Below are 12759 nucleotides of genomic sequence, written 5' to 3' on the forward strand. Positions count from 1 at the left end.
AAATTTAAATTTATAAGAGCTCGGTGTTTAAGGAATAATATTATTTTAAAAAGCATACGTTCATATTTGTTATTTGACTTTTTATTTTATTTCCCGCACTACGCGAGGGCTTCGGCCAGTTCCGTAGTCGAGCCGGCCGATTCCGGCGACCGATATAAAGGAGGCGCGCGGGAGTTCCGGCCTCTTTTAACGGCCGCTGCGCGTGGTGTCGGCAGTTGTGAGTCAAGAGGTTTGAATCTGATCCCAACCGCCGCTACCATGGGATTTGGAGACTTGAAATCCGCCTCCGGCCTGCAAGTGCTTAACGACTACCTGGCGGACAGGAGCTACATCGAGGGGTGGGTAAGGTGGGGAGAGACAAACGGGGCGGGGGGAGAGACAAACGGGGCGGGGGGAGAGACAAACGGGGCGGGGGGGGGGGTCGCCGGGGCCTGGGGGCGGCGAGAAGGTTATTAGCCGGGTCGCAATTTTTCCTCCTCCGGTCTGAAGCAATCTTCATCCTTGGTGATCGTCGGCCCTTTTCGCTTCTTTTTCTCCCCTTTTCGCTTCACCCCCCTTCCCCACCCCTCCCCCCTTCCCCACCCCTCCCCCCTTCCCCACCCCTTCCCCACCCCTCCTCCTTCCCCCTTCCCCACCCTTCCCCCTTCCCCACCCCTCCTCCTTCCCCCTTCCCCACCCCTCCTCCTTCCCCCTTCCCCACCCCTCCTCCTTCCCCCTTCCCCACCCCTCCTCCTTCCCCCTTCCCCACCCCTCCTCCTTCCCCCTTCCCCCTTCCCCACCCCTCCCCCCTTCCCCACCCCTCCCCTTCCCCACCCCTTCCCCCTTCCCCACCCCTCCTCCTTCCCCACCCTCCTCCTTCCCCACCCCTCCTCCTTCCCCCTTCCCCTCCTCCTTCCCCCTTCCCCTCCTCCCCACCCCTTCCCCGGGGCCTGGACCATTTGGCGGAATGGCCTGTTTCTGTGCTGTAAACTAATTTCATAAAGCTCCCTCGTCTTTCCATTCCCATCAGACATCAAACGTTGTGTATTAAATTGTAATTCTGTACTAAATGCTTATGTGGATCCCGTTGACTGTGATTGCCTTTGTGGTATTTTTTTTTTGTTGAGTATTTTGAATTTTTGTTCGCTTAAAGGTACGTTCCCTCACAAGCTGACGTCGCTGTGTTTGAAGCTCTTGGTGCACCACCTTCAGCTGCCTTCTACCATGCACTTCGGTGGTACAATCACATCCGGTCCTATGAAAGCACAAAGACTAGGTATGTTGTACTTAACGTGAACTGTGTACATAATGTTATTTGGGATATAAGAAAGATTGTTTTTATATAGCACTTTATTGTGACTCAAAGTACTTCACATTGCAGTTAATAACTTTGAAATAATGACTTATATAGGCAAGTGTGACAGGAAGCTTGCAAAGGAAGCCACAATGAGATGGATGACCATGTTGAATGTTTCTGGTGATGTTGTTTGAGGGGGGAATATTACCCTGGAGAACACTGTTCTTCAAATAATGCAGTGGGCTATTTATCATTCACATGAAGAGGCAGGTGGGGCTAGGTTAATAGTTCATCCAAAGCATAGCACCTGAAACAATTCATTATTCCCTCTCTCTCGTGTCAGATTGTGTTTAAATCCTGGAGTGGGATTTGAGCTATAAAGCAGATTGTCTCAAAATCTCACTATGGGACAGTGTACCTTGTAAGGCCTTAATTTTTTTTAACTCCCTGTATTTGTCCAGTCCTGTTTCATAGTTGTTGGGAAGCACTGTTTAGAGAATGCATATTAAACATTTTTTTGGGCAAAGCTTATATCCCCTTTCTTGAAGATGCTGAATCTCTCCTGGGGACTGGATCCAGGTGTCTCGTCCAAGTGACCTTTCTTCTTGAGCTTAGATTACATCGATGAGTTATTGGGTTGTGGAAGGCATCATGTATTAACCCAATCTAGTTCTTGTGTGATGTGCACACACATGCTTTCCAGCAGGGGGCATGGAATAGTGAATAGGAGTAGGGAACCCTTGGTTGACTCTGGGCCAGAAATGTCTTCCCAACATATATTTCCCAATCTTAACACCTCCCACAAAGGTCATTCAACTGCATGAGTGACTACTTCAATAAGTGCAAGTTCCTTCTTTACAACATTACATACAAATCATAGTTCTAATTTTTGGAGCAGTTTCCTTATCCATTATTTTCAATTAGTACAAGTCTGGGTCAATACATTGATTAGTCAGTAGGTTTACTGGGAAAACAGATGGAGCCAGTGGTGGATGTGTGCTGGCTTTTCCCCCTACAGTGTTGCATCCAGTGGTGGAAGAACCGTACTTTGAGGTCACATTCTGATTTAGGTCGGAAATTTGTACATTTACATCCTGACATTAAATCCTAGTTATGGGAAAAGTCCACTTGTCCCTCTTAGCTCATCCAGCCTAGCATAAAGTCTGATTATAGTATTGAAGTAATACGCATTGATATATTTGCATACCTTGATGAAGCTCTAGCCTTCCACTCCTCCTCAAGCATTCTGTCCATACTTTGAGTTCAAGGTTGTCTAATCATTCTTTATATTGTTGATCCCTCTTTATGCTTGGAGCCATTCTTGCTCTACTCTGCATCCTCCCCAATGTACATATATCCCTTCTGGCATATGACCTGGGGCAAAATTGTACAGTTTGCACAGGAAAATGGAAGGAATAGTGGAATTTGGTTCCCAAAAGGCTGCTGAATATTCCTAGAATCCCTTAGTAAGAACAGAACTTACTCAGTTACTGAAAATCAGTGGCCCCAGTGATCAAAAAGTGTATCCAGTACTCTGGTCTGAACTCTGCATTACAAAACATCTGGACTTGTACTCCATTTTTCTAGCTATGACCTCAATTGGAATTCTTTCTTTCTAAATGCCTTGGCATTGAAAATGGTGGGGCTACTGTTACTCCAAAGTCTCCCTGTACTAACTTTATTCAATTTGTTGGATACTTGCATTGCTAATTTATTCACCCAATGTGCAATACACCAGAAAATGTCTGTTTTATTGGCATCAGTGTTATGTCCTAGAATCGGCATTAAAGTAAATTTCCTAAAATATTCTTTTGACAATTCTGATAACTTATCGCCCTTTAAAGGTCTCTTATCTAACTTGATATCTTGCTAGGAATCAATTTATCTTGTAACACTTGAAAGAAAGACTTGTATTTATATAAGCGCCTTTCACGACCTCAGGACGTTTCAAAGCACTTTACAGCCAATGAAGTGCTTTTGAAGTGTAGTCACTGTTGTAATGTAGGAAAAATTGAGTTATGAAGAAAAAAATAGTTTCAGCTCCCATCAAAACCAATGTTATTTTCTGAACTGTTGATTGTAATAGATAGATTATTGGGGAGGGGGAGGATATTTTCTATCAAAAGTAATTTTATAAATTGTGTATACTTGGAGGCAGGGTTAGGTGTCTGTCTTGCATGAACTTGTTGGAGAAAGAGTGAAACTGGATGTAGTGAGATTGCAAATGCTAAATTATGGTGGTTTAGATTATGGTGTAAATCTAAACCAGAATGTGATAGTCCCAATTCTGGCATTGGCCTAATTCTTGCATTTCTGACCTTTAACCTCTGACAGCCTTCCCGGTGTTAAGCAGCCCCTTGGTAAATACGGTCCACAAAACGTAGCAGACACAACACCAACAAAAGCAGCAGACGACGATGATGATGATGATGATGACATTGATCTCTTTGGATCTGATGATGACGAGGTGGGTTCTGTGCAACCTGAGCTGGACCAGTGCTATCATGTGACAGCATCCCTCCCAGCCTGAAAATCTGAGACAAATGTCAAGTCATGGATACTTTTGCTAGATGTAGTATTGTGAATATTTTTAGGTTATTGTATTCCTGTGCTCTATAAGTTAATACATTGTGTACGAAGAGTCTTGGATTGGATGGATTCACACTTCTTTTGTACTTTGGCACATTAGCTCAGCCTCAAACTCTAACATTTAAAATGTATTAATCCCTCTGAGTAAACAATATGAGGGAGATGCCAAATATCTCCAACTGTGGTAACTCTGAAAACGCTGTGACAAAATTTTAGACTTTGTTTTTATAAGTTCACCTACAAAATTGGAACGGTTGAGTACATGTAGAAGAACCAGGTTTGTGTCTGTGATCTGTCTCCAGGATAGTGGAGGTTGACTAATCATGACCAGCTGGAGGTCATGTCTTACTAGCTGCTTAGCTGTAAATTGGGATTGGCAGAGGCTTGAGAATATGCCTGTTATGTGAAGAGACAAATCATATCACTTGCTCAGAGTCATGTTAATACTGCCAATTTAGTAGTAGCTTGATGGCTTGTTTGTAATTTCGTTGTGCTGAGACTGGTTTTCATGATGATTCTAATTCACCATCTTTCGGCTGAATTAATGATTATACTGTATACAATCTGATGAAACCAGTTGAGTATTTCCTTGTATGTTGAAGTTCCACCATGAACATAATTGACTGTTTACATCTATCTCTTACAGGAAAGTGCAGAGGCAAAGAAGATCAAGGAAGAGCGTCTAGCTCAATATGAAGCAAAAAAATCCAAGAGTATGTACTGTCAAATTAGTATAAATGGTCTGAAATCAAGAATGCTTAGTTTCTGTAAACTAAAAAATAACCACTTTCGAAAGGCTCCTTAGCCAGGTATAGTATGGGGTCTCATCATGGGTCTGTGGTGATGAATGTATAGATTACCAGCATTATGGCACTGTACAATACTGTGGCAGACATGCAGAGATATGATTAACATAATGTATTTCTGTTGTGTTCTTAAGATCCTTTACTTAGAAATCCACCTAAATACACACCCATAGGGGAAAAACCCCTCTTACCTAAGTTCAGATAGCTGTGTGAGTTAGCAACAGCTAAGACTTGGACACCCAGGTCTCTGGGGTAATACAGGAGTTTAAATATCTAAAACAGCACTGCTTAGCAGAATGAACTAGTCCACTGGTCTGCAGGGTTATCTGGAGCAGAGTGGGGAAAAATCCCAGCTCCCTGTGATAGTCTACCACTCCAGGTCCCATTGGTCAATGAACAGTCCCATGGAATACTGGCCAGTTTGATTCAGGTATTGATTACGGAGCATGCTACAGAATGTTGATACCTGTTCTACTCTTCTATCACTGGGTGCTAGTTCAACCCCAGAGATATCTGGTTACATCCTGCTGTGGAATATAGTCACTATGCCACAGAATTGTCTAAATGATGAAGGAAAAGTTGCTATAAGTTCGACTCTGCCTTTTGTTAACTGTGGGGTCTTCAACCCAATAAGTTGCAACTGACAGTTTAGAACAGTGGTCAAAGATTTTAGTAAAGCTTAATGGTGAATGTGAAACATTCTTGCAGCCACACTAGGTATTTCCCCACTAGCATTTCAGTAAAGCATTATGTGGAAGTGAAATTTTATTGTCTATTTGAACTGAAAACATCCAGCAGTACAATTAGGATATTGATTTTTGTCCGTGCAGACTTGTTTGGAGAGGGTATTTGAGCTCAGGTGGTAGAAGTGGGATTTAAGGTGTGTTTCATGTAAACAAGCATATTGGTGTAATGTGACAACATATTGGCTTAATTTTTACTGTATCATTGCTATACTACAGACACCCAGTAACTACACTGTTAAGTGGATTTATATTTTATAACTGTAAAATGAAAGACTTGGAGGTTGGTTTTAATGATGATTCCAATTCACCATCTTTCGGCTGAATCAATGATGTGAATTCATCTAATCTGACAAAACCAATCAGTGTTTCTAATGTGGTGGGCAAAATTAGAGAGCTGCTTTATTTTTACAGGGTTGTTAAATGTGCTTGTAGACCTTGGTAATGTTGCTTAAATTATGTCTTACTATGTAAAGTAAGTATTAGTGGCTACCTCAGTTGTTTTGATTGAATAATGTATGCCAGTACTTTTATTTTATTGTTGCATGCCTAGACTATTCAAACTCAATCTGAAGTACCATTAACCTAAAGCTTTTTAAATGGCAGTTTGGATTCTAAAATTTTAATACATCGGAGCTTCATATTTTGAAGTAACTGCATGGAGTAGTTGAGGCGAATGGCATAGATGCCTTTAAGGGGAAGCTAGATAAGTACATGAGGGAGAAAGGAATAGAAGGCTATGCAAATAGGGTTAGATGCAGTAGGGTGGGAGGAGGCTCATGTGTAGCATAAACACTGGCATAGACCAGTTGGGCCAAATAGCCTGTTTCTGTGGTCTAAATCCTATGTAAGTCTATTCACAACTGCTGTTGTACTGTGTATGTAATTGGAAGTTGATCCTTACAATGATCACATTTAACTTGTGATATTTGCTTTTAGAGCCAGCACTCATTGCTAAATCATCTATTCTGCTGGATGTGAAACCATGGGACGATGAAACTGACATGTCCAAACTGGAAGACTGTGTACGTTCTGTGATAATGGATGGCTTACTTTGGGGTTCCTGTGAGTATAATTTGATTTGCACTTCATAGTAACATTAGGCAGTCTTATGGGATGATATTGTATTATGAAAGACCTGCACTAGTGCTGTCAGATTCCTGAAGCTCAGGACTTGCTAAGGGAAGCTTTTGGGAAGATCCATTTTTAGTGGGTCATTTAGGCTGCCATCTTTGGCAAATCCAAGTATTTCTATATTTGGCTTTCAGCTGGCTGTTAGACCTGCATTATGGGTGTTGGACAGCATCAACACACTATAAAGGCCCCTTCTGATTGCAAAATCCAGCTGTCTGCATAAGTAATTACCATACTGGTTTGGAGCCTTCGATTGCCCACTTCCTTGACTGTTGTATTTCGTTTATGCTACAGTTCAAGGCAAGGTCATTGACCATGCTGAGATAATATCCAATTAGCTCCCAGTAAAATTGCATTGTCAACATTTCTAAATCTTGGCGTATGTAAAATGAAGGTTGATACTAGTCTGGCTGCATGTAGATTAATACCTAATGTATTTAAATTTCTTTCAGATGAAGTTTTTAGGTTGGATTTTAATCTTCCATATCCATGTATTACAGTGGGCTTGGTTCTGTCTTTCATCCTAACATAAATAGGATGGAACTTGTATATGATGCAATATTCTGGAAGATTGATGTATTATCCAGGACAACTGAATTCTTCCAGCCTCATGTACAGTTTCTTGATGTTGGGACAATTGACAAAGCTGTATGTAAGCTGGAAATCTGGTTGCCTTTCAGTATTTCTGATGAGGGCTGTAATTTGTTTAAATTCCTGAACTGTAGTTGCTGACTGGAAATAGTTGCATATGGGAATGTAGTTGAGAAGACATAATCCATGAACATTAAGGAAGATGGGCTTTGTTAACTGCTAGATTGTTTGAACTTTCTATATCTTTCATTGCTGGAGGTGGGATTCATGATATTGACTTTACTTTCAGATTACAAAGTAAACTGACGTGTGCTAATCTTTATACATTTGAAGTATAGATGTTGCTTTGTGAGAGTTGGCTTCTCTGCTGTCAGTTGGGATAAATCTGAGGTTATGGGGAGGGCAGTTGTTTTGTGTACTTTTTTCTTAAATTGGTCTATTCCATTACAGCCAAATTGGTTCCAGTGGGCTACGGCATCAGGAAGCTACAGATTCAGTGTGTGGTTGAAGATAATAAGGTAAGAATGTGGTTTCGGTCACTGGTTAGTGAACAAATGTCGACTGGGCTACTAATTTCTTTACCTAAAAATAAATGTTTGATTACTAAAATTCTTAGCTGCTGCTAATACTTAGAAGCCTGTACTAAAAATATTGGTATGCTTGCATGCAATTTTTTTTTAAAGCTTGCTTTCTGCATTTTAATGCTTAGTGAATTGTTGGCAAATGAGGAAACACTTTGGAGTGCTAAACTGATGTTGCAGAAATTAGATTGGGTAGCTGATTGATTTCAGTCATTTAGTGAAGTGTCCATTATTTCTTTGGAAAACCAAATCTGATTCTTGCAGAGGTCTTGATGGGCGTTGTTTAAACCTGCTTCCCAACTGCCTTGGTATTACCGGCTTTCTGGTTTTTTGAGCACAGGCTAAATGCTGCATTTAGTGTTTCAAAAAAAACTGAGTTTTGTGCTAAGTGCTCTTTTGGAATATTGAACCCAAATCATGCATGAGGGAAGATACGTTTAATGCTTCGGTAAATTCAGTTTTGGGCTGGTCCACGGCAGCTCCAAGGCAATGGCAATGGGAAGGGGATAAATGAGCTAAAACTCTGTTCAGTGACCATGTTTCCCTTTGACAACTGTTAACTGCCTGTATTGCAATGTGATTTCTGAAGATGGCAGGTAAAAGTATTTCTGATTTGCTGCTGAATTGGGTGAATTTGGATAAAATTATATACAAAGAGATGGTCAATTTCAGTACTTGAGGCACCTTTCTCGAGTATTGTATATGATTTGTCTTTTAATTTTCCCTTTTTAAAAGCCTCTTTTCAGTCTTTCTAATGTGTTCAGTAATGCCCTATGTGTTTGAGGCTGTGTCAGATGTGGATGTTGAAATTGGTTTATGGCTTGGATTAACTGGATCTGGTCACTTTTTATCAAATTCCACAGTGCTGGTGCAACTGCTGACACTGCACTTTTGCTGTCAGGAACCTGTTTAAACCACAGTTGCCGTGCTCACTTTCCATAAGGCAATAAAAATGAATGATGTGATACAAAATGAAGGCACTGGTTTTGGTTGTTCTAGTACATACATTTACTCAAAGAAAGACATGAGACATCAGGATGAGTTAGATATGTATGTGGTGGTGAGCAAATGATAACATTTCCATAGGGTCCAAGAAGCCAAGTCTGATGGCTGAAGCCTCTCCATATTGTCATACCAGTGTAATGTGTTAATTACATGGACTGGTTCAATTCCAGGAATGGTTTGAGATTTTCTGGTGACCTCGAGGTTTGGGGAAGGAACTGGAGCAGAATTGGGAGTGGGAACTTATTGAGTTCAATATTGAACATACCAGGTTCATGTATTTGGTCTTTGGCCCAGAATAGTGCCTGCAGTTATTCACATGCGTTTCTGCTCCTTGCTAAACTGGTGCTGAGTGGAGGATTGGTCCTTCCTTACCAAGATGGACTGTCTGAATCTCTTGCCTCCAGATTGGCCAGCTTTATTGGAAGAGACTGGGAGGATCACTTGCCTGTCAGTAATGTATTTTCCAGTATAATAGTGGTGCACAAGTATGAAACTGGATTCCAAATCTGAATCTTCAACCATCTCCTTGAATGAACACTGAAGTCGGGGGAGGGGGTCAACAAATTGGTTGAGATGTTAAATAAACTCCCATCGGTTAGATTGAATTTATTGTAAAGAATGAGCTGTTCACTATTATTCTCATCACTGAATAATGCTAATTTTCCTATTACTCAAATATATTTTTCCTTATTGCTTATTATGAATCCCAAAGGCACCTTTTGTAAAGCATTACAATACAACCAAGTATATATGGATATTGTGAACTCTCATTGCAGTTTGCATCTTAGAATATTCTAATTGAATATTTCTTTTCAGGTGGGAACAGATTTGCTGGAAGAAGCTATCACTGCATTTGAAGATTACGTGCAGTCTGTTGATGTGGCAGCCTTCAACAAAGTGTAAAACAGCAACTAATGAACACTTAATAAAAATTAGCATGTGCAGAACTAGACCTGATCCTTTGTCTTATTGAAGTGGGTTTTGTGGGGCTCAGCTCCTGATGACCAAGGAAGCTGATGAGATCAAGGGGAAGTCTGCAGTGGAGTTCTTTGCACTGAAAATGGTCCTCCTTGGGACTTGACATTTGTGGCAAAAATGTTCTTGTAAAATTGTACATCATGTTGGGGCCTCCATTTGTATTGCACAAGGTGCATAAAGGTGTGACATTTTCCAGAATGTGTGACTCACAGTTTGTAAAAAGAGATGGAATTGAACATTTTCCTTCCTGTGGAACGTTAAACTACAGCACAATTGTGACAATGCAAGTTTATTCCTATAACGTGGTTTCAACTGTAATCAGATGTTCCAACTTTTGGTTTGGAGACTTTGATCAAGCACATATTTGACAGCTGACTTATTTCAAACTGACTTGAGTTGGTTGTATCTGTTCTTTCATCCGTGATGCACAAGATGTTCAGGGCACCAGTGGGGCAGAGATTTTTTTTTAAAGTTAGAAATAGTCTGCCAGTAAAACAAAATGGCCTAAACTGTTTGGCTGAAAAGTTCCAGTGCTTATTGTATAGATGTGGACTAAACTTATGGTATTGCAAATTAGATTTGCTGCACGTTACTACAATGGACTAATCTGGTCTGGAATAGATACTTTCCTATATCGACAGGAATTGAAAATTGTGTCAATTATAGCAGTTCGATCCCTTCTCAGAATTTTAGCAGATTTCATTTGCTTTGTCAATGCCTATTGCCACTTTTTACACCTTAGGTTTGACATTTGATGGGATTACACAAGCTTTTAAAATTTCCAGTCTTAAACTGATTTTCCAGGTATCGTAATGCAACATTTGAAGGTTGCAGATTGTTTCCATTTTTAAAGCATGGCAGACTGGAATCAAAAGTTTCTCATATCAGCTATAGATGAAATCTCAGGAATGAAGCAGGTTTCCCCAACACGTCAATAAATAATTTGACTACTGAATAAACTACTGAAAGTGGAAAAAATTAACTTTAGCAAAATGCCACAGTACTGGTTGATGTGGGAACTTTTCACTCTTTTAGAAAAAACTTTAATTTATGTAATGATTTGCATCCTCTGGACATCCCTAAAGTATTTTACAGCTCAATTAATTACTTTTGAAGTGTAGTCACTTTTTTAGGTAAAAGCAGCAGCTACTTTTCACACAGCAAGTGAGAGAATTGATCAGTTAAACTGTTGGTGTTGATTTGAGAGTTAAATGTTGGCCAGGACAATGAGAACTTCCTGCTCTTTGCGTAGTGCAGTGGAGTCTTTTACAACCACCTTGGTTTAATGTGTCATCTGAAAGAGGGCACCTTTGACAATGAAGCACTCCCTCAGTACTGAATTAGGGCTTGACTTTACTACCACTAGACCAAACTGACACAGTAATGAAGTTAAACATCGCCAGCCTACCATTTGCTTTACAGAATTGCAATGAAACATTGGTTATTGTTGGAATAGTGTACATATGAAGTCCTTTTGTCATTAAAAAGTGCAGTTTTTATTCTGTATTAAGGACATGACAGCAGCTGACTTGGCCAAAGCAAATTTGTAGATTAATCTTGGGACTTGCATGCTGACTAATATTCCAATGCACTGCTCTGAGAAGAAATACCTAATGGCTAGATTTAACTGTTCCACTTTGTTTTTGGAGGGGGAAAGGAGCAGAGTGGCATTAATAAACAATTAGCTTTTAAGCGTTTCCTGGTTTGCCATGATCAATCCTGCTAGGTCCCAAGTTTGGGGGAAGAAAGCGATAGGTCATTTAAAACTGCTTAAGGAATAAACTGTTCAGATTGGTTCACTTTGAATGCAAGGGAGACCACAGGCAATCTTTCTGTATTCAGTGCTGTGGCACTCTTGCCTCTTGAGTCAGAAGGTTGTGGGTTCAAGTTCCACCCCAGACACTTGCACATGTAATCTAGGCTGACACTCCTAGTGCAGCACTGTTGGAAGTGCTGTCTTTTGGATGAGATGTTAAAGCGAGGCCCCATCTGCCCTCTTGGGTGGATGTAAAAGATCCCATGGCACTATTTTGAAGGAGATGGGGAGGTGTCCTGGCCAATATTTATCCTTCAATCAACATCACTTTTTAAAAAAAAAACCCTTATCTGGTTATCACATTGCTTGTTGTGGGACCTTACTGTGTGCAAACTGGCTGCTGTGTTTCCTACATTATAACAATGACTACACTTCAAAAAGTACTTCATTGGCTGTAAAGGGCTTTGAGACGTTCTGAGGTTGCGAAAGGCACTATATAAACGCAAGTCTTTCATCTAGTTGTGCCGTTTTTAAAGAAAACTGTTCTAGGCTGTTTCACTGATCCTGGGGAAGCAAAGGAATAATCTTGATGGTTAGTAAAGAAGGACTTAATTCAATATGGTGGCCTTCAATGCCATGTCTAATTGCTGCTCTTCATAATGTTTTAAAAAGTTAATACTAAAAACTGCTTCTCTTGAAATAAAGGTATTCTCCAGTATTATACTGAGCTGTACAAACCAGATCCCAGGTTCAATCCCCAATCTGTTGAGCTGGTTGATCTGAGCTAGGGCAGGTGTTGGGAAGAATACAATCTACTTCAATGCTCCTGGACTTGGTTGGGGAAATGATCAGCCCCGAGTTTCTGCTCCAGATTGTTATCAAGCAACATCTGTTGGAAAATGTGTACGAGAGTATAGGATGAAATCAGATTTGGGATGTCTTCTAGGATAAACAGCTTGCTGATCTGTGTAGATTGCACATGAGGAATGACTGATACTAGTGGTTCCAGAGCTCATGGTAGCATTCACTAGCAAGAGTCCTTGCCTTTAGCAAAAGTCACAAAATCAAACCATAAAAAGATAGCTTGTTTAATTGGCAGAATATGTTGCATTCTCCTATACGCATGATCAGAGGTTTCTAAACATTTTTTGCTGTTCTTTCCCCCGCCCCCAATTCGATTCATACCCTCTTTCTAAGAAACAATATTCTTGCATGGAACAAGAGAATTTTACTTTCTGGCTGACGGTGCTTAAGACAGAAATTGATATAAATAGTACTTGATAATTAGCCTTTGTCTCAG

The 12759-nt window shown here is 40.5% G+C and overlaps 1 protein-coding gene across 1 annotated transcript; it reads left to right on the forward strand.

Moving 5' to 3' along the window:
* The first annotated feature begins 178 nt into the window (after nt 1-178).
* eef1b2 (eukaryotic translation elongation factor 1 beta 2) lies at nt 179-9672 on the forward strand. The gene is made up of 7 exons (XM_067988099.1): nt 179-338; nt 1133-1255; nt 3611-3743; nt 4512-4578; nt 6354-6479; nt 7590-7657; nt 9542-9672. The coding sequence occupies exons 1-7, from the start codon at nt 259-261 to the stop codon at nt 9626-9628; spliced, it is 684 nt and encodes a 227-aa protein (XP_067844200.1). The 5' UTR covers nt 179-258; the 3' UTR covers nt 9629-9672.
* The last annotated feature ends 3087 nt before the right edge of the window (nt 9673-12759 follow it).

This window comes from Heptranchias perlo, chromosome 7, assembly GCF_035084215.1.
Source record: "Heptranchias perlo isolate sHepPer1 chromosome 7, sHepPer1.hap1, whole genome shotgun sequence".
In the NCBI taxonomy this organism is placed as follows: Eukaryota; Metazoa; Chordata; class Chondrichthyes; order Hexanchiformes; family Hexanchidae; genus Heptranchias; species Heptranchias perlo.